The 22,682-nt window shown below is 40.8% G+C and overlaps 1 protein-coding gene across 3 annotated transcripts in view; it reads left to right on the forward strand.

Moving 5' to 3' along the window:
• The first annotated feature begins 8,072 nt into the window (after positions 1 to 8,072).
• The window catches only part of LOC309517219 (putative serine/threonine-protein kinase SBK3), a 33,157-nt gene continuing 18,547 nt past the window's right edge, over positions 8,073 to 22,682 (forward strand). The window contains exons 1-2 of one of the 3 annotated variants that reach the window (XM_082196355.1): positions 8,073 to 9,679; positions 16,308 to 16,481. In XM_082196355.1, the coding sequence (XP_082052481.1) occupies positions 16,358 to 16,481 (124 nt within the window). In that variant the 5' untranslated portion in view covers positions 8,073 to 9,679; positions 16,308 to 16,357. Of the gene's footprint in view, positions 9,680 to 16,213; positions 16,482 to 22,682 lie in introns of those variants that run through there. The other 2 variants (XM_082196357.1, XM_082196354.1) reach the window with 2 other exon arrangements.

The raw sequence follows: 22,682 nt of genomic DNA on the forward strand, positions 1-22,682 counted from the left end.
TATGGTTACTTGAAGGAAAAGCATTTTCCACATGCAATTAATACATTAATAATAGATTAAAGCTGCAGACCTCAGCATTCTTATTGAAGACTCAGCTCAAACCAATAGGACTTACTTCAGAGAATATGTTTAGGGTGGGCCTTGCAACTTGGCCCTGCCTGTGCCCCCATCATTTTTCCTCTTGCACCACCACTGCTCCATAGCTATTGATGCCACATCTTCTGCATGCTGAAAGGTTGCAGGAAATGGCCTACATTCCTGCAATTTGTAGACAGGTTTTCCTTGCATGCTAGCTCATGTACACTCTACACATGCTCCAGAAGCCTCCTTTATTTGTATTAATGAATATTTGAAGGTTGAGCCACAGCAGTGAAAACACATTCTAGGACCCATGTAGAGTCTAGAGGAGACTGAGATGGAATCTACACACATGAAAATGCTTTTTAAAAAAAGTTTTGAAAAATACATTTGAGTTTTGCATAGTTCATTGTCACCGTCTAGGGTCACATTTATATATTGCACTTTACAACACATTTAAAACGTATTTGCAGCGGTGTAGATGAGTCCTGAGAGGAGATCTGATAGACATATTCAAATATCTAAAGCAGGGCAGTCCAACTATTCATACCAAATAGGCCACAAAAGTACTTTGAAACAGTACCCACGGGCTGCACACTATAGCTTTGCTCAGGAGGGGGCGGCAAGGTCAAAATTTGACACATACCCCTGCCACCCTCATGCTGTCTTCCCAAAGCTGGATAAGCAAGGCACCAGGATTTGGGAAGGAGGGACTAGGCTCTGTCGAGGTCAAATGTTGCCAAGGGCTGCCCTGACCTAAGGGCTGTCACATGGAGGATGGAGCAAGCTTGTCTTCTCCTGCACCAGAAGCTAGGACTCGAACTAAAGGCTTCAAGTTACAAGAAAGGAGATTCCGTCTAAACATCAAGAAGAACATTCTGACAGTAAGAGCTATTTGACAGTGGAACAGACTCCCATGGGAGGTGGTGGACTCTCATTCCTTGGAGGTTTTTAAGCAGAGGTTGGATGGTCATCTGTCATGGATGCTTGAGTTGAGATTCCTGCATTGCAGGAGGTTGGACTTGATGACCCTCGGGATTCCTTCCAGATCTACCATTCTATGATTCTATGACCCCTGGTTATGGTTACACTCCTAACAAGACAGGAATACTCATGACAAATGGCACATATGGAATGCCTATTGGGATAACACTGTCTGATAGTAAGCTTTATGGAGTTTATTGCCTCTTTAACACATTATACCAACAAATCAATCTACAGCTCAAACTGCAAATTCTGCCCTCCAGAAAGGTTTTCCTCTGTCCTTTCTGCTCAGCTTCCCTCTCATTCTGGGAGAAACCAGCTGCAGGGAGATAGCCTGACCCTCCTGGCCTCATTTGGAAGGTAATTAATACTTGACACCACATTAGCAGCACCTGGGCTTGGCGGAGGGAAAGGTCAGGCATGCAGCCATTTACCCGCAAAGACTTCCGAGCAGCCGCCTCTCTTTGCCTGCCTGCTTAATTTGTTTACTCACTAGGATGAGATTGATGGTTGGAGGACAGATTGGAGAAAGATGCCTCCAGAACAGGTCCAGACACGAGAGACAAAGCATTCCATGTGCCCACTTGCATGCTTAGAGTATAGGTCAAAAGATTTCAAGTCCATTTCTAAGTGCCAGAGTGATGGTTAGAAGTGTACAGTGCCTTCAATCATGTACCTTTATGAGCCTCAACAACTGGTGAGCCATGGCTTACCCACCTCTATAAATGAACTGGGACAGGTTACACAATAGACTTTCAGATGGACATAATATATTTGGCCTTCCTCCTCCCGCCCCCCCCCCAAAATCAGGCACTGCTTCTGACCACTACATGTCATGCAACATCTGGGGGACATTTGGTCTGACTTCTGTTCCAAACTCTAATCAGTAGACGCCCAAAGTTGAAATGTCAGATGGGCTGATTCAAAGCTTTGTGCCTTTTCCTGCAGTTCTAAAACATATTCACACAACTCAAAAGATGTTGCTATAGAAGTTAGGAATCAGAATTCCAAGCTCATGGCTCTTCCCACTGACCCCAATATACTGTATATTCACTTTAGCTACAGCGAGGAGCCAGGAGTCTTGGTTTCTAACAAAAGTTCTTCAAAAGGAACATAAAATATATGAAGGAACCTGCTGGATTAGATGAAAGACCCATCTGTCCAGTATTCTGTTTTTAGTGACCAACCTATGACCCATGATAAGCCTTCAAGTAGTACATGAGTGCAAGAGCACTATCCTTGCTTGTGCTCCCCAGCTTCTGCTCTGGCATTCAGAGACATAGTGCCTGATACTAGATGTTGTGCACAACCATCATGGCTAGTAGTTACTCGTAGCCTTATCCTTCATGAATTTGTCTATACCATTACTAAATCGTGTAGAAGAAGTTTTCATAGTTTAACTATGCACTCTGTGAAGAAGTACTTCTTTTGTCTTTCCTGGATCTTGTAACCTTCAGCTTCACTGGATGACATCAGGTTCTAGTACCACGAGAAAGGGGGGGAAATCCCCCCTCTATCCACTTTCTTCACACAAGGCATAATTTTATACTCTTCTATCATGCACCCCCATTCACCTTTTTCCTAAACCAAAGAGTCCCAAATATGTAATATTTCCTTGTAGGAAAATTGTTGGACCAAATGAATCTCGGGATCCCTTCCAGCTCTAGAATTCTATGGTTCTATTATTTCTTTCCTCTAATACATTCTTTGATTTTGCTTGTTAACCAAGCTGACGTCCTCTTGGCCTTGGTGCTACATTCTGGCTGAACTTCAGTTTATTGTGGTTTTGAAGAACGAACAAGAATTCTGGGGAGGTCTGACCCTGTTTACTTTCCCTTTCAACTTTCTTTTTACCAATCCAGTTTTCAAAAGAGAATTTTTCTCTTTGAAGTAACGTGTGACTGTGTTTGACTTTCACTGTATATGACTTTTTTAAAAAAGCAACTGTCCACTTAATTTGATCAAACTGGTCTCTGTACATATTGTCTTTATATCCAGTCTTGTGCAAAAGCCAAGTTTATATATTTATTACTTTTGCATCCCATGCTTTTCCAAGATACAATGATTAAATGAAAAGCAGCTATATAGAAGTGAAATTTTCATAATGTGCAGCTTTTCTTAGTCCTGGCATGACCAAATTCCCTTTTCCCCACTTCTGTGAAAGGGACAGAAATCCTTCCCTCCTTTGCATCTGGTTACCCAAAATAAGCCACACTACAGTCTATCCACCTTACTGCCCTCTCTGCCCTCTGGGGGTGGGTCTCAGTGGAACTATCAATGTCTGTTATTGGGGTGCTTTGCCCGTAGAAACTAGGTGCCTCCTCTTTTTGACATTAAACAACTCAGCTCAATACAATAATACTCTCCTGGCAGGACACAAACTCTGTGTGCTGCCAAAGAGCTGTTGACAGAGCATGGCCTCCAGAAATAGACCCCAGGAAATTTCCATTCCTGACAAGTCCAGATGTGAACAGGAGGTGGTGGGTTAGCATGGGGATCCATCAGTGTGTGGATGACCAGAAGCAAAGGTGGACAAGGAACTGTCATTTAGAAATTGCATATTTTGCCCAGGTGTACAGGTGTGAAAAAATCTGCACCTCCTGAAATTCTCTCTTCTGCACAGCTCTAAAGGCTGTACTCCTCTAGTCACCATTGATTAGACATGCAACTGGGAAGTGGTTATGTAGGCTCTCAGGCCTTGGCTGGCAGCTTCATTTTCTCACATCCAAACGAAGAACATTTTCTTCTGAACTTTGAAGCGACTAGTAGATTTAAATGTATGTGGGTGTGTTCGCACACTTGTAGATTCCTAACAGTTCACCTGGGTCCTCTCATCACAGCCAAGACATGGGTGTGTGGGTGGAATCTATGCATGGCGCCTCAGTCCCTTTGCCAGTCACACCTAGCACCAAAGGAAACAGTTACATAAACATAACAGTCATTATCTCAACATAGCCCTGTTCTGAATGCAGATTAACTGTTCCAGCCGCAACACTCATTCCCCTCCAGGAGGTGCTCTTCTTAAGGCACAAACCCATGATCCCAAGACAGAGCCTGGAGTTTTGCAATGGTAGTTCCTTTTACATGAGACAAAGAACAAGGGAGCATTTACATATGCTGTATTGCTTTTAACACTTGATTGGGAGCCGCCCAGAGTGGTTGGGGAAACTCAGCCAGATGGGCGGGGTATAAATAATAAATTATTATTATTATTATTACTACTGGTATGTAGAACAATATCTGCTTAATTTACCTGCTAAAAGGGGGACAGGAAGCATGAGCTGTGCTTCCTGCTTTCAAAACAAGTGGTATAAGATTCAACATGGAACTTGCATGGAAGAAAATCACTTAATGCATTCCAAGATTTCCTATATCTGTTTGCTATCATTACATCAAATACATGAAATGGGAAGCATAACTCATGCTTTCATTATCCTGTAGGCAGAAAACATGCAAAAGAATGCACAAAGTACATACAAATGTGCTTTACAACAGGGTGATGCATTCCTGCAAAACAACCCTGACTTTATTCTGCTGACCTTTACTGTGAAAAAGGATGGATCTTGTGACACAAGCACACACTTCCACATCCCTCTCTTATGGATGTTGAGTTGGATCCAGACAAAGGGCTTATCCACACTTATCTGTGCTTAAAAGCTCCACTTTCAAGTGCTTTCCTTCCTTTCTTTTTGCCCCAAAGCTTTCACTGTGAAAACTGCTCTTTGGTGCTCAATTGTCACAGTTGTCAATTTGAGTAATAATAATAATAATAATAATAATAATAATAATAATAATAATTTATTATTTATACCCCGCCCATCTGGCTGGGCCTCACCAGCCACTCTGGGCGGCTTCCATAAAAACCAAAAATACAGTAAAATATCACATGTTAAAAACTTCCCTGAACAGGGCTGCCTTAAGATGTCTTCTGAATGTCAGGTAGTTGTTTATCGCTTTGAGATCTGCTGGAAGGGCGTTCCACAGGGCGGGCGCCACTACCGAGAAGGCCCTCTGTCTGGTTCCCTGTAGCTTTGCTTCTCGCAATGAGGGAACCGCCAGAAGGCCCTCGGTGCTGGACCTCAGTGTCCGGTTAGAACGATGGGGGTGGAGACGCTCCTTCAGGTATACTGGACCAAGGCCGTTTAGGGCTTTAAAGGTCAGCACCAACACTTTGAATTGTGCTCGGAAACGTACTGGGAGCCAATGTAGGTCTTTCAAGACTGGTGTTATATGGTCTCGGCAGCCGCTCCCAGTCACCAGTCTAGCTGCCGCATTCTGGATTAGTTGTAGTTTCCGAGTCACCTTCAAAGGTAGCCCCACGTAGAGTGCATTGCAGTAGTCCAAGCGGGAGATAACCAGAGCATGCACCACTCTGGCGAGACAGTCCGCAGGCAGATAGGGTCTCAGCCTACGTACCAGATGGAGCTGGTAAACAGCTGCCCTGGACACAGATTTGACCTGTGCCTCCATGGACAGCTGTGAGTCCAAAATGACTCCCAGGCTGCGCACCTGGTCCTTCAGGGGCACAGTTACCCCATTCAGGACCAGGGAATCCTCCACACCTGCCCGCCTCCTGTCCCCCAAAAACAGTACTTCTGTCTTGTCAGGATTCAACCTCAATCTGTTAGCCGCCATCCATCCTCCAACCGCCTCCAGACACTCACGCAGGACCTTCACCGCCTTCACTGGCTCTGATTTAAAAGAGAGGTAGAGCTGGGTATCATCCGCATACTGATGAACACCCAGCCCAAACCTCCTGATGATCTCTCCCAGCGGCTGCATGTAAATGTTGAAAAGCATGGGGGAGAGGACAGAACCCTGAGGCACCCCACAAGTGAGAGCCCAGGGGTCTGAACACTGATCCCCCACCACCACTTTCTGAACACGGCCCAGGAGGAGTTTTCAAAGGATTGCCATTTGCTCCAAATAAGCTTTAAGGAGAGGCTTTTCATAGGGAAAGCTCCAGAGTAAAACAAGTGGGGGTCACTTGGAAAATGAAGTTTTAAAGCGCGGATGGTACCTGGAAAGAGCAGAGCAAAGGCAAGTGTGGATAAGTCCTGAGTTGCATTTAGGTCCCACTGAAAGCAATGGGATGCATTAGTCATGCCTTAAATCCTATGTAGACTTCAATTGGCATTTTCAGTTCAGTTCTATAAATGTCCAGAAAGTGTGCATAGGATCCAAACCACTGACCTCTTCTTGTAAACAGGTTTCAGCAATTAATCTTGTGAGCACATAAAGACTAGAATGAGATGAACTGTAAAGCACATGCTATGCAATTACTTTAAAAATAGAGAGTGTTTGGATTTAATGGCATAAACCTGATTTATTTACTGTATAAATACAAAAGCCATGTATTCAGTGTCAGTGTTTTTCAAGCGTTATCACTATTTAAAAATGACCATTTGAAATCACTTTATGTGGCTCATTGCTGTGGTGCTAATGCCGGACTATTTTTGTAATTCTTGCTTCAAAGCTTAAAGCCTCCCCCCAAAGCTTCCCTCCCCAGCTGTTCCAATTTTTAAGTAACCATGAAAAGGAGTGCTTAAGCTTGGTTCCAGATGCATAAGCCAAGCAGTTGCGTACTAAGAAAGTCTTTCAGCAGCTGTGGAATTTTAAAAAGCACGAAAAGAACCGTTCAAGGATTTTTACTAGACCGAAATGATGCGTTAAGTGATTAGCTCATAACCATCTCATCATTGGCAAATGATGACATTTGATTTGAATACCTTGGTCTCTTGAAATGCCTTACCTACAATGTAAATCAAATAGTGATGAAATGGAATGCAAAACATTGCAGGGAAAGAGGTCTGTCATCTGCCCATAAACCCTGAGATTCCCTTTCGCCTCTATTGATCTAGTTTCCCTGGAGATGGCAGTTGTTGCCTAGTGAAGGGCATAGGAAAAGAGGTAGCCACAAGAGTTTTAAACCTTCTGCTGTTTGAAAGATTGGAAGCAAGCTTTGAGGAGGTTTTTTTTAAAATAGGTAAGACAGAGGAATGGAGGACAATTATGGAAGCACCTGAATTGATGGGAAAAGGAAAAGATGGGTTTAAAAAAGTGGACTTTGAAGAACAAATAAAATGAGATACAACTGCGCAAATGAAGAGACGTGGAAAAAGTAGTCGCTGACTGTGAGAGGACTGCTTGAAGATTTGCCAGAAGACCGAGATTGTCACCACAAACAAGTCTATAAAAGGAGCTTTGGAGAGCAAATAGGCAAAGACACAGAGGATAAAACGATCACTGGCTCCTAGTTTTAGCAGCTATATTACCTCCAGGATTAGAAGCCGTATACTCTGAATATCAGTTGCTGGGGATAAGGAGTGGGAGAGTGATGTTGCTCTCATAAGCTACTTGCACGCTTCCCATAGGCATCTGGTTGCCGCTGTGAAAACAATCCTGGACTAGATAGGCTCTTCATGTGTTCTTAAAGTTCTGATATTTATTGGGAGGAGATGAACAATTGATATATAAATATATACAGTCAATCAAATATTCAAGTTGGTAAGAAAGGCAATACAAGTTACAATTCCTCCACAGAATTCAGGAAAGACCATTAGAAAAAGTAATGTATAGATATCCTGCTGTTTTTCCTAGAATTTTGGCAAAGCATACATTTATTTAATTCTACTGATTCGTACCCAACCTTCCTTCTAAAAGTACACATATTTACGCTGACAGAAGCGTTGCCCTCAAAGGCTCAGAAATTCTGGTAGGTTGTGGTGAATCATTTTGTGTAGCAGGATGAGGGACAGGCAGACCCTGAAAACCCTTAGAGAAGCACTTGAAATTACTTGAAATTCTAGGCCAAGTTACTTTATTTCTTACTGTATTTCAGTACTACTTTATGAACTGGCCTGACAATGGAAAGGCAGTATTAAAAAAACAAAAACCTTTTATGTAAATGATGTGGATTAGCCACTGCATGACATGCAAAAATCAAAACTTTTCCTTTGCATGAAGAAGAAATGTCAGGGAAAGCTAGACCTGGTCATGAAACCTCTGGTCATAAAAAAAAGGGTTGCAACCTTAGGCTCAGTATTGCATTTAAAAAATGCTTCCTGTTCGTTACCAAGAAAATTTTATAGGGTTAATTAATTAATTAATAATATTTGCCCCCTATAAAGTAGAGAAAGGTATGTTCACAGGATTATCTCTTCTGTGCTGTTCTTTTGTTTGTACAATCTGGATTGAGGGTAGGAGTTTTTGGCGTTGTTTAATTAATGTGAAACAACAGAATCATATTGTGTATATTCTTTTGAGGCATTTTACTAGATTTGAAACTTGTGGACACAATTTGCTTCTTTGTTTTAACTTTCATATGGTGCCTGAGCATTCAGGATAGCAATCATCATCCCAATAAACAGCAAACTTAGCGGTCCTGTGCTTTGTTAAAAAAAAGAAAATGACAAAGACAAAAGGGGACAAAAGTTTCAAAAGAGTGATGAGGGGTGGGAACTCTCCTATAGGAAACAAATTCTAGAAACACTAAAAAGCCTTGACAGTTATGAAAGGGGAGGAACCGGCAGTTGGTGACAGTTGAAATAAACAACAGTTGATTTGAAAAACTGCAGTTACCTCTTCAGAGCCATTGTAGATTTTATGAGAGAAAGAGTGCTACACACTGAACTTCCATCCAGTTTCTAACATAAGGAAAACAGAATTTCAGAAAGTAACTGCACAAGGAAGAATGACTAATGAGAGACAGAATTTGGAAAATAGTTGAAACCATTGTACATCTCAGGAAAGAAGAAAAATAAGAGAACTAGGCACTGGCACTTAGAAAATTACATCTGGAGAGTATTTTGAGAGTAGCAATTGTTTAAAGTTGGAAGAGAAATTGTAGAAAACCAGACTGGATAAAGAAAATAAATGAATGCAACTGCATAAATAAAAAAAATATGTGAAGGGGGAAAGTACTGATAGTAGAGTATAAACTGAAGAAAATTAATAATTGAGAATTGATAAAAATCACGCAATAATTTCAGGTAAAGGGGGCAGCAGGGTATTTTGGTACTCTACTCACAGTACCATGGCAAACATTTTGTGGCAGTACCCACAGCATTTTTATCAATATATGAGTACTGGCACCTCAGATATTTTTTTTACCACCCCCCCTCCCCATGGGGGTATTTTTTAAAAAAACATGGAAATGTGTTCACATAGTTCACTATTCCACAGTAACATCATAAAAAAAATATTCATTCTTTATATTTGTTTTTAGACTTTGTTGATTTATATGCATTTCATACTGTTTTACATTAGCAGTTTAGACTGTTTTTCTTTTTTTATTAAGCTGTTTAAACATTTTGTTAAATAAAATATAAATAAAACAAACCCAGGGATAGAAAAGGGCAAAAAGTGCTCAGTTCAAGTCTAGTTAACAGACACTGATGATATTCTGATCAAAACTAGCATAAAGATTTGGGAGTGGGGCATTTACGGTATTTGTGGGGAACATATTTATGAACGTTTTTCAAAATAAAAGTAATTTGCCAAGCATAGAAAAATATGAGCAGTTGTTGATGGTTCATATAATATAGTGAAAGGAAACAGAAGGAAGTAAAAGGAAACAGAAAGGAAACAAAATGAGGCGTGAGGAGAAAAAAATCATGTAAGTATTCCTGAAAAGTATAACCAAATCTATTTCAATGCATACCCGCCCACCCTACCAATAAAAGGCATGAACATAAAACAAAGGGGAAACAACCCTCAAGTTATTAATAACAGACCAAAGGAATGCTATAAAGAGGTGTGAGGGGAAAAATAAAATGGGAGGATTCCTAAAATAGATGGAGGAAAAATATGAAACTCTAAATGAGCACAGAAATGCTAATGTTAGACAGTTTGTACACTACAGTGAAGGGAACTGAGGGAATTAAGGCAGCTTATAAACAGAAAACTGAAGTATAAAATTGGCAGGAAAATACCAAAAGCAAAGAAGAGGATACTCAAGGCACCAAGTAGATAAACTGTTGGGTTTTTTGTTTGTTTGATTTAAGTTTAGTTATACAAAAGATACAACAAAAACATCTGAACAGATCTGTGCTCATTGGGCAGAGCTGAGAAACAAACATACAGAAAATAGCAGCATGACTGTAAAAACCTGAGTGTTCCAGAGCCCTTCAGTGTGCAAAGGACACAATGAGTTTTCTATAGACAACTTGAGACACATGTGCCAGCAAGGCTTAGCTCACCCAGGAGGCATCTGTCTCAGCACAGGATCCATAGGGGCAGCAGATCTCGCCTCCAAGGATGCATTGCTTGCAGCTGACACCATGGTGGCAGCAACAGCTGTGGCGTGCTCCTTGGAGACTGGAACATTTCCCCTATGAGAAAATGGTGATCGCATGCTGTCACCATGGAAAGGTAGATAATAGCAGTGTAACATGGTGTTTGGTCTCTCTGGGAATCCATTTCAAAAACCCTTTAATTACTTTCACCTTACTTTTCATACAGTTATTGTCTCCCAAAGCAATAGAGAGAGAGAGGTGCTGCTACTAGGCTTGCAAACTAGAAAGACACACAAGGGAAGGGAGTGGAAAGAAAAGGCAGAGAAGAGAGATCAGTCCCTCAAGGCCAGAACAAAGCACAGGGCTAAAAGCATTTATATCTAGTTTGGGCCAGGCTCATCTTCCCTTGCCAGTGTTTTGCCTCTAATTAAAGTTAGTGGCTCTTTTTCCTTTGGACGATGGCTGGGTCCAGTGTGTTCTTTCGCCTTGCCTCTTGAAGTCCGAGAGCAGCAGGCAATTTCCTCCCCAAGTGTCACTTTCTGGTAGAGAGGACAGAAGCAAGTCCTTTGCAGCTGCTCCTTCTCTGGACAATGGATGGAGCTAGGATGGTCCCCTTTTACACTGATGTTCTTTCGGGAGGCAAAGAGTGCAGCGTCCCAGTAACCTGTTGTTCCCTGACCATTGGCATAACCATAGTCCCTTCAGCTCTGAGGCCCTCAGGCAATTGTGTCTCAACACAGAGATCAGCGTGTCATAACATAACAGACTTATAACCTGTGCTATTTGATCACTATTTGAATGTTCTGTTAAATTAATAGTAATTTAATTACAATTACTATTTAAGTGGCAGCTGGTTGACCACTGTGAAAACAGGATGCTGGACTAGATGGAACTTTAGTCCAGCATTCTCTTTCCCACAGATGCCTTTGGGAAGCCCACATGCAGAACATGAGGGTAACAGCCATCTCCTACTATTGTTCACCAGTGACTAGTAGTCTCACTGGTGGTCTCTCGCCAGAGGCAGTACTGAGATTGTGCCTAGTGGAAGATGATAGCCTACCCTTTTGTGTTTTATAGCTGTTAAGTGTGCAGGAATAATCAGATGAAACTTTTCACAGCACAGAAATCAGCATTTGCCCACTAACATCTGCATGTCAAATTCCTGTTAAAGGTACAACAGCAGGTCCTGGGCCAGCCTTTGGGAAGGGTTTATATACATCTTTTAACCATAAAAATAATGATGATGAAAGCAACTGAGATGTGAAACCATGGAATTTGCAGTGACACTGTAAAATCTGTCAGAATAGGCATCCTTTTTTGATCTACTTGATGAAGTTGGACTCATCAAGTCCCAGATTTAGCACTTGTTTTGAATTACATGACGTACCTTAGAACATGTTAAGTAATATTGAAAAATGAGCATGGACAAAGAGTTCTCCTTCATCATATTTATGAATCAGATGCATCTGATGAAACAAGCATTACCTACTAAATCCCATAAATCAGTCAGATTTTAAGGGGCTATCATAGGACTCTGTCCTCTCTTGCCTACAAGTAACTACAAACATCACATTTCCATCTAGGTCAGAGGCTGCAGCTTCTCTCCAAACTCAAATTCCCTATCTAGAATCTAAGCATGCAGAATAGGTTTTAATTTCTAATTCTCTGTTGCTGGCTTTGTTTAGTCCTACAATGAAAATGATTAGCTATACATACAAACCTGAGCACATGAACCTGGTCTCTTTAACCACATACCGGTAATTAGAAAGAAAGTCAGCAATAGGCAGGAACCCGGCACACATTTTCTAGAAGGCTAAACTGATGTCTTTGTTTTATTGCAAAAAAATTTAAGGCTTCTACTTCTTGGTGCAAACATTTTTCTTATTTTTGCTTGTAAAAGGGAGAAGCAGCTAGACTACCTTGTAAAGTAGGGCATGTCCCAAAGCTGCAAATGAGCAGGACCTCAGCCAGCCATTGTAAATAGTTGAGGCAGCTGCTGGGCTGGGCTGGCCTAATGTTACAAGGCGGTTTTATGGGATGATCCCCTCTCACCACAAATATCTCAAGGGGCCACAGAATAGGTCGCACTAGGGGGTTGGCTCTTAGCCCCATCATTTTTGCAGAGTTAACTCAGACACCACATCCTGACCTTTGCTTTCACTCCTTGCCTCTGCTTGGATTATGCTGGGCAAACGCCAGGTTCATTAGCTATTTATTTGGAGAACATTTGGTTTTCTTTCCTTGGACTCTAGTTCAGATCCAGCCAATGCTTTCCCCAGTGGTCAAAGTCATTGCACCAGTTATGGGACATGTAAATGGTAAATAAGAGAGTGCCTTGGCATATGTGACTACTTTCCCCTCATTACCAAGTAATCACTGCCAGTTCCCATTTCTGGACTGAAACATACAGTACTTGTTCCTGACAATTCTCTTTTGTGTATTTTGATGTCAAATATTCTCTGTAATCAAATATATGCTGAATATTCTCCTGATATTTGTTATCTATATTTGGCACATATTGATTTCAGTATCTGATATCTGATGAGTGATAATTCGATAGATGACATGCACTGGTATTTAAAATCTGATAGTATTAATATTCACTGTTGTATCACAGTGGTTTTCCATTTTCTATCTCAAGGGAGCACTCTCAATGCCAAATAAACTGCATATTACTAAGGGTTCTGGGACTTCTTTTAATGCTGCCAGTTAACGTAGACCAATGATTTGGGCCTTACCATTGCTCACTGTGAACTCATTGCTCACTCCCTTATATGTATTGCTGAGAAATATCAGTAACATTAAGTATGCTGTCTTTCAAGAAAGCTTATAGATGTTGCTAGAGTACAACTTCCATTATCCCTGACTATGCTGGCTAGGGCTGACAGGAACTGGAGTCCAACAACATCTGGAAGGTGGCAGTTTAGCTACCCACTCCTGACACACAGAGAATCTTCAGGTGTAAGTAGTTAGACATGCAGGAATATCTAGTGTATTGCACACCCATAGCTGTATGTCATGAATTAGGAGTTTCATAGGTACCAGTCAATCAGTGTTGTGCATTGCCACCTTCTGCTGCAGTCTCACAGAACAGTCTGCTCCCTCTAAGATCAGGCCTGGAGAAAAAAATTGTTTGCTTGACTAGAAAAGGACAATGTGCTTTCAGAGTAGCCCCACCACACAGATAAAGAGCATATCTGTGGTTGAAATTAGATCTGAACTGCATATTTGCTTGCTCCCAGTCTGTTGTCACTATACAGTGCTGTCTCTTATTACTATATCATTCTAGAAAACAAAGTCCTCTCACTGTAACACAATTTGAGTTTCTCAGAAGCAGCTCATATATATGGACAAAATAATCTTTTACAAATAAGAATGCTTTTCTGTTAGATAATCCAATTTTCTTTCCTAGGATATAAGTTTTCTGATGAAGCGTTATGTGGTTTAAGGAGTATTGAACTAAGATGCGCTAGCTAATCACAGGATGAAGTAGATGTGATTTTCAGTAAGGCACTTTCAGAGTCAGACCAACATTTTCCAAAATAACTAAATATAAAATGGCAGTTCAGCCTCTTTAAATGCAGATCTGCCCCAATCACATTGGTAATTGATTCTTGTGAGAATCTCTACCCCCCCACCAACTGCTTGCCTAATTGCAGCCCATTCCTCAGATACTATGTCCAATCCGGGCTTATTTCCAATACTGGAGTCCAGTCAAGAGAAATTCACCTCTGCTCTGAAATCTCCTTTGCTCTTCCAATCAGTTTTCAACTCTTTTATATTTGATTGGGGAAGGTTCATATTTAAAGAGATGTGTTTGTCACCATCCTCTAGTTTGAGAACTTTTCTCCATACAAATATTTACTTCTTCTTTTTTTGCATATTTAAGTAAAGCCCAGAGCTCAAGGCATAGTTGCTGCATGGTATAATTGTCAGAAGGCCATGGTATAGTCATCCAATACCACATTCTGAAACTAACCCTTCAGGAAATTCCAAAATGGAACTTTTGTGAAACAGTGTCCACGGTTCTGCATGCCTCAGAATTAGTCTAGAAGGATACAATGGTCAATGGTATCAAAAACCACTGACAAATCCAGCAAGAATAAAGGTCCTCTATCCTGACAAAAGCAAATTCTATCCCAAAAACTCGGCCCAGACTGATGATATGGCTCCAAATAATCAATTTCCTCCAAAAATGCCTGGAGCTGCCAGAAGTTAAATACCACCTACACAGCACTTTAGGATTAGGATTAGGATTCAGGAAAAAATTATTAAGAAGTAGCTGTACCATTACTTATTTCAAAGTAGCAGTCACCCCTCCCCCCTCACTACGCCTAGAACTGCCCCCTTCCCAATCAGCATCCCCATTTAACTCATATTAGCCATGATGAGCAAGTGGCTCATTGACACCATTGTTAAAACATATGCACTTTCTCCCCATCTACTGTGAATCCAAGGTCCTAGCATTAATTTATAATGCCCTGAACGACTTACACTAGGTCTAGGGTACTTCGGCTGCCTGAACCCTTACATCCCAGCTCAATCACAGAGATAATCTGCAGGAACGTCGTTGTTGGTTTCTTGAGTTGTTGAGACTCGCTTGATGACAAGTAACTGAGTCTCTTGTGCCATCAGCCCAGTATTGTGGAATGGAATAGTATTGTCAGCAGAGATTCAGCAGCTGCCTTCTGTTTCAACGCCTGCCAAAAACATTTCTTTTCCATCAAGTTTTTGCAGGCTATTAAGAACACATCTTTCCATAATAGTTTGCTCATTTGTGATTTTCACATTTTTATATGGATATTACCATATGGTTTTAGAACATAATTGTTGAAAACAGCTCTGATATTTATAATAATAATAATAATAATAATAATAATAATAATAATAATAATAATTTATACCCCGCCCATCTGGCTGGGTGGCTCCCAAGAGAATATTAAAAACACAATAAAACTTTAAAAACTTTCCTAAAGTTTCCTAAACTTCCCTGTTCAGGGAAGTTTTTAACGTGTGATATTTTATTGTATTTTTGGTTTTTATGGAAGCCGCCCAGAGTGGCTGGGGAGGCCCAGCCAGATGGGCGGGGTATAAATAATAAATTATTATTATTATTATTAAAGAGGGTTGCCTTCAGATGTCTTCTAAAAGTCAGATAGTTGTTTTTTTCTTTGACATCTGATGGGAGGGCATTCCACAGGGTGGGTGCCACTACCAAGATTTTATTATTATTATTATTATTTATTTTTTAAATAAGTAAGTTTAAGAGGTACAGCTATAAGCACCTTGTCCGTGGACCTCAAAAATGGAAACTGATCATGTACAACTCCTTATGGTGGTGAGCCTAGAAAATGTCACAGATAGTGAGTGATTCGCACAATAATTCATTATTTGATGTTTACTTATCATTTAATGACATCATTTAATACTGAATGTTTGAAAGACTTCCAGTTAAAGTACTGCATAGGAGATGATGTATCAGATCTGGCCATTCAATCTGATCTATGGTGGCTCTTTTACAAATACAGTAGAAGCCACCATATGATTTTACAATCACTATGTGAATGTGTATGAATTCATTCAAACCCAGACTTATATCCTCTGGGTGTGAAGTTAATTTGTAATCTTTCATCTCTAAAATTGTTTTATTTTTATCCCCATATCTGTCTACCTTCATCCTCATTGCCAGAAGTTCATCTCTCTACGTGGGCTGCTCACCTCTTTGGGCTGAGGGTCCTGGGCCTGAGCAATACCCAGCCTCTCATTGCCCACACAGGTGATGAGCTTGGAGTTAGTTCTGGCACCGTGAATTGTTGCCATCACCTCACTGCTCTCCCTTTGCTTCCCCTGCCTAACTTTGGAAGCCTGCCCGGCTTGTGTCTGAGCCTGTGACACATGTTGCCTTCTTCTCACAGTGGGAGAGATTAGAATGAGCCAGCTCTCACAGGCACAACTGACAGGCTGAGCAGAGCAAAAATCTGACTGTTTTGCAACGCTCTGCCCACCCAGTGTACACAGCTTGGACCAGAGAGGAAACAGCTCAGCCGGCACCAGAAACGATGGCACCTGGGCAGATTGATGCCATAGGACACGAGAAACAAGCAACAACAAGAGAATGGTCTGTTGTTGTGTTTCCACAAAAGACTTCTACAGCAGCAGCTCAGAAGTGCCCTCCAGATCAAGGTAAGTTCTAGGATACAAGGGGAACATATACCTGCCAGTCTATGAGGTAAAACCAGCATGAGCTTGCAAATGTTTCAGTTGCACAGGGCTTTAGATCTAGCAGTAAATTGTTTTGTGCAACTCAACAAATTGCATATTCTCAGAGTGCTTGCAGATGGAGGCTTAATATCGCAGACAAGTCCTTCAGATATCACTAGCAACAGTTGGGCCTATTTTAGTTTATCAGATTTTTCTGCACAAAGGGTAAAACTGGATTAAATTAAGGGTGAGGGAATTATGAGCTAGTATTTTTATGCCGATGTAACCATCTGAATGCTGGAATGCATGAACAGCACCAATCCCACAATAACATCCTCTGGAAGCACATTTAAATAGACATAATTCAGGATTAATTCAGTGCTATTCATGTTTGAATGTTGTAGGGTAAATGGGGACACAAATGTGTCTTTGCATTTCCTGCAAGAAAGACTGTTCCTGTAGAAAATATTTGCATGGTGCTTTTGTGGTGCCTTTTCCCTTACTGCTTTCTCACCAGTGTAAATGGTTTGCAAATAGCTCATAATTTTGTAAGTGTTGCAGAACACATTGATCATGCATTATGTTCAGTGTGTTCATATATGTTCTCACAATCTGTGCATGGCAGAGATAATCATGATTACACTGTGGAAAACCTTTGGAGCTTCCCAGAAGTGATGTTTCATCAACCGTCCTTGCAATCTACATTTGTTCAAATGACTTCTCCAGCGTGTATACAGATACAGCTCCGTGGCCAAAACAAATGCATATTTACTCAAAGAAACTCCAACTGAGTTCAATAATAAAAGCTCTGAATATGTAACAGCATATCAGTGGGAACATTTGATTGTATGAAAATTAGGTAACAGATGGTGTCATTTTAAATAAGTAAATTAAATGCAAGTTCTAAATTCTAAATTTCAACTGATTAAGAATATCGGTGCTTTCTGTCTCACAAGTATGATCAAAACAGGGCTTTTAGAGCTCCAGCCCCAAACAGCATCTGAACTGTAATTTAAACAGAATAATTTCAAAGTTCCACTGAATGAATTGGTTGTTATGTTTAATGGTCTTTTATATTTCTGGTCTGTGACCATAATAAATCAGTTCAATTCAATGGTCATTTAAACACTCCCTCTCTCTGCAACGGTCACCGTAATGCAGGAATATCATAAATATTCTTTTAAATATCATGAATTGGTAAAGTATATGGCAGTGCAAATATATTTCACACATGCTACCTTTATCTCTCAGCCTTTATTTCTATACTTTTATTGTCTCTTCAACAATAACAAGATATCTTGTAAACTCCCTGAGGCAGAGACCTAATAATTGTTTTTTCTTTCTCGTAAATTGACGGTGAAGGACCTGGGTGGCGCTGTGGGTTAAACCACAGAGCCTAGGACTTGCTGATCAGAAGGTCAGCAGTTTGAATCCCCGCAATGGGTTGAGCTCCCATTCCTCGGTCCCTGCTCCTGCCAACCTAGCAGTTCGAAAGCACGTCAAAGTGCAAGTAGATAAATAGGTACCGCTCCTGCGGGAAGGTAAACAGTATTTCCGTGCGCTGCTCTGGTTCGCCAGAAGCAGCTTAGTGATGCTGGCCACGTGACCCGGAAGCTGTACGCTGGCTCCCTTGGCCAATAAAGCGAGATGAGTGTCGCAACCCCAGAGTCGGCCACGAGTGGACCTAATGGTCAGGGATCCCTTTACCTTTAAATTGATGGTGCATAATAATCATTAGCAGTAATAGTAGCAGCAGCAAGAGTTTGGCCTTGGGGCATACAGAGGGAATCTTCCTTTCTACAGCTCAACATAGAGCTTGTTTTCATATTACATTTCTAATTCAAACAAACTATTAGAAATAACTTCCAAGAAAACCATATGCTTTCTCTGGAGCTCTTGTCAGCAACAAGTTTAATAAGCATGGCATTTTTAGTAGTGATGGTTGACGGTGACAAGCAAAGCACCCACAGCAACTTTGCAGAGGGATTTATCACTACATACATCTGCTTTCAAGCTCTTTCAATATTATCTTTCCCAATGGTTCAATGGTTGTGTTTTTTTAAAGTAACTCTTTATTTGAACTACAGTTTATTTTCATCCTCTCCAATTATTAAAATATGCGTACAACACTTTTAAAAGTGTTTTAGAGCAAATTTAAAACTTGCTCTTTCTAGTGGGTACCATTTCAGCAGTCTTCCCCCTGTCAATTATCGTTATTTATATTATTGAATAAATATATAACTAGATAGATAACTAAATAAATATATAGGTTAATACTGTAAATATCTGCAGCCCTGTAACATTATTTGTAATGAAAGTGATTCAGTGGCTTACATTAAAGTAAAATAAAAAATATCACTCTGACTTACATAGTTTTTACATCCTTATATAGAGGCATCTTGTTTGATCTCCAAATCATGATATATGTAGACGACAACTAGACATTAATTTCTAAAAAGAGAGGTGCTGTGGCTGAAGACTTTTTGGCTATTCCACCTTCTTAACTTGAAAGCCCTTGTCCCTAAAGTCAGATACATCAGGACTGATTGAGGCCTGTTTGAAATCTGCCAATATTCGGAGCTTTTCTCTTCTAATTGATTACTTCACATCTTCAAGGGCTGAGCACCAGCAATTAAAACAGAGTCCATGGCTTAAACGAGATGAAACTTGGCTCAGAGAACTCCCATAGGTAATAGATAGCTTGAGACTATGCTCAATCATCAGTTGACCATGTGTGCGTTTGTTTGCATTCCTATGTACTGCATTTTTATCCTGCACTCCTCCAAGGACCTCAGGGTATTAAACATGACTCCTTTCTTTATCCTCACTGCAACCTTTTGAGGCAGGTTAGGCAGGGGGAGAATGACTCAATGAAAGTCACTCAGCAAGCTTCACAGCTCAGCATTAATTTTCCCGTGTCATGGTTCAGCACACTAACTACTACTAATCCAGACTCTCTATTTTCCAGTGGAATTCATTCACATACTAGCGAATTCAGGTTGCCTTATTATAGTTGACTGGGAGGTCTTACGCAACAAACCTGCTTCCCCCAAAGATTGAACTTTTTGCTATAAGGAAAGTGATCAGGAAACGCATTGGAAAATGTGAGGCAACACTTGCTTTGATGTGTCATCAGACCTCCCCAAAAACAAATCAGAATGGGTGCTCATTAAATAACCTATGTCATCTAATTTCCTTGCAAACAAACAAAAACCATATTTATTGAAGATATTTATATTCCACTTTTCGGGCGAACCTCACAAAGAGGTTTACTTTAGATTGTTACTAAAATAAACATCTTTTTTAAAAAAGCAACAAACCACTTACAGTAAATATTACTGTCTGTTCAGAAGAAGTTGCAACTGCTTCTTCTCTGCTCCCTGCAGGGCAAGATGGTCCTTCAGAAGCTGCTGTGGTGACAGGTGGAGGCCACCACTGGGAGCCGGATGGAAGCAGTTCACCAGGCTCTTTCCTTCTTAATTGCAATCAACCCTTTGTGGCTGTGCATATTTAGAAGCCCAAGCAAAAGTATATCCATGGAGTTAGGCATTAAGTTTCTGCCTTAAGCACAACAGGACAGAGAAGTGGGGATGGAATTGTTTTTTTGAAATTTACTCCCAATGGAATGTTTAAACCCCCCCAAAAAAACCCAAAAGCAAAAGTCAAATTGCATGGAAGACTCCATCAACAAGAGAAGATTGCAGGGGAGGAGAATCCTGTTGCTGTGGGACGTTGTCAAAGCTAAAAAGATAATTGGGATATGGGAGGTGGATTAGAACATATTCACAGAGGATAAATCTATCAACACCTACTAGCCATAGTGGTTAAAGCGTAATTTATCCAGTCGTTTGACCTGAGACAGCTGAAAGCTGAAAGGGAACAATGGTAGAAGGGGAAACTATAAAGCAAGAGAGGTGATATGTTTATCTTGGAATGGCTAAGCTATTAAAAAACACTGAAGAGAGCTTTCTAATTACAGCGATATCTTGTTCAGGCTAAAGAACAAAAAGGTTCAGAGCAAAAGAGAAGTTTCATGTTCAAAGAACCACAAGCTGCCTCTCCTGTTGTTCTTTGAACAAAGGAAGGAGGGGCTACTGAAGTTATAATACAGAATCAAAAATTAAATACAGAATCACAAAATATTTAGAGGTAGATCTTTAGCTCTGGCTACGCAAAAGGTAAAAAGAGCTCAGTAATCCCAACCTTGAAAGAAGCAAGCTATGAAAAAGTCTTCTCATTAAAATGTTAAATATTATAATATAAAAATTATCTTGCTCATTTTTTCACTGCTTTGACTTGAAGGAAGGGTGTGTCTTTTCTGTCTGTGTGTATGGTGGAAAAAAGCCATGCTATTTATAATCCAATTAGCACAGTCCTTAAATTTGTTCTAAAAATGATTGTTTCAGATAGAAAATATGAACACAAACCTCTAGCATCTTTCCATTTTGTTATGAACACCTTCGCCCAAGCCACAAGCATCTAGTATGCTAGAGAAGAAGGAATATTTCCTCTCCAAGGGTTCTACTCTGTTTACGCAAATGGATCAAAGAGAAGAGCTGCAGCTGAGGAAACCATGGAGGAGAGAAATTTTGTTCCCCCTACAAGAGTTTATCCAGTCATTACAATTTTTTCTGTGGAAAGTCCCAGCAGACTTAAATTGTGAAGGGGAAAGGGAACCTCAAACTGGAAAAATTACATGTGATGCAATTATGACTCTTCCCTCTTAATATTTTTTTCTGGTTAGTCTACTGCTCCTGGAAAACTGCTGCCCTAGGCAACCATCTGTGTTACCTATAGGGTTGGGGCAGTCTTTGTTTATTGAGCGGTGTGAAGAAGTCAGAGCTCCTAACTTCAGTGGTGGGAAGGTTGGTTCTACTTGCTCATTGGTGAAGGGGAAAGCATGCTGTGCAACTCAGTGGTATTCTAGTCATTATTATTAGTTTTGTGTTCCAGTGAGCCTTGGTACTGAAACACCAGGCAAGGTTCTGGTGAGTCCTGGATGATAGTAAGCCTGGATCAGATCCAATACTTGGTTAAAAAGCAAGGTGGATTAAAAAGAGCAATGCATGGCAATAGATTTTTCAGAATCATTTACAGACCTATCAGGCAGGTTGCTTGCACTCCCCCCCCCCCCAGTGGCCATATATTTTCCCTGTGGGTTTCAGAGCCGGGCCCACTGAGTGTGAGATTCTGTCTCAGCAGGAGCTCTAATATCGCTGTGCAAGGGCAACCTGGCACCCAATACCCTATCAGCAATTTCTCACAAGGAAAGAGCAAACACCTGCCCAGGTCTGCAGGGCATTCCCTTCCCTCCTCCTGCACCATGTTTGCTGAGTGAAACTGAAGCTAGTGCCCTATCGAGATCTGCACTGTCTATCACTATCAGTTTCTTAAAGAGAGAAAGCTAAGCAAGGTTTAACTTCTAAAACCAGAGGTGGTGGGTATTCAAGCCGAGCTGAACTCCCTTCTTGATTTATAGGTGTGAATGGGCTGCTCAGAGGTGAGAGAAAGGCTCTCAGCAAATTCCTGGCTTACAGCTTGTTTATTTCCTCCCCCCCCCTACCCTTATCTGAGTAGCTCAGGGCACAGTACTGTACTTGGTTGTGAAGCACCCATCACACAGCACAACTTAGAGTGAAAGACAACCCAAGATCACCCAGTCAGTTTTAATGCTGACTGGAGATTTTATGTCCTCAGGCCACCTAGCTTTCTAGCCACTACTTACAATGTTGCTACCCTAGTTACAATTTTTATGGTATTGATTGCAATGTGGACTACCAGAGCTGAGGTCCTAGCTTGGAAAATTTTTGACTCAGGATTCCATGGCTGTGCACAGACACACATAATCTGAGCAGTGTAAAAGTACACTGAAAGCATTATATGCAATATAATCTCTCCCTATATCCATTTCAAGGGAAACCTGTACTTCAGGTATGCAGCAAAGGCCAAATTTACAAAGCCCTGGTTGACTGAATTCCCTTTCTGGAATACTTTTTCAGCTGCTTTTAAAAAATGTTCTTGACAGGATAAATATGCAAGAGAGGCTAGTGGTGGGGAACACAGAACACAGACAGTCCGAAGCATGGCAAGAGAGGGCAGAGAACAGGAAAAGACCATCACCATTTGATTTAGAGGCTGGACATGTGTCACTTGAAGGGCAAAGGCAAAGAGAAGCAGATCTCG

The sequence above is a fragment of the Podarcis vaucheri genome, assembly GCF_965113315.1.
Source record: "Podarcis vaucheri genome assembly, chromosome: 13".
NCBI lineage: Eukaryota > Metazoa > Chordata > Lepidosauria > Squamata > Lacertidae > Podarcis > Podarcis vaucheri.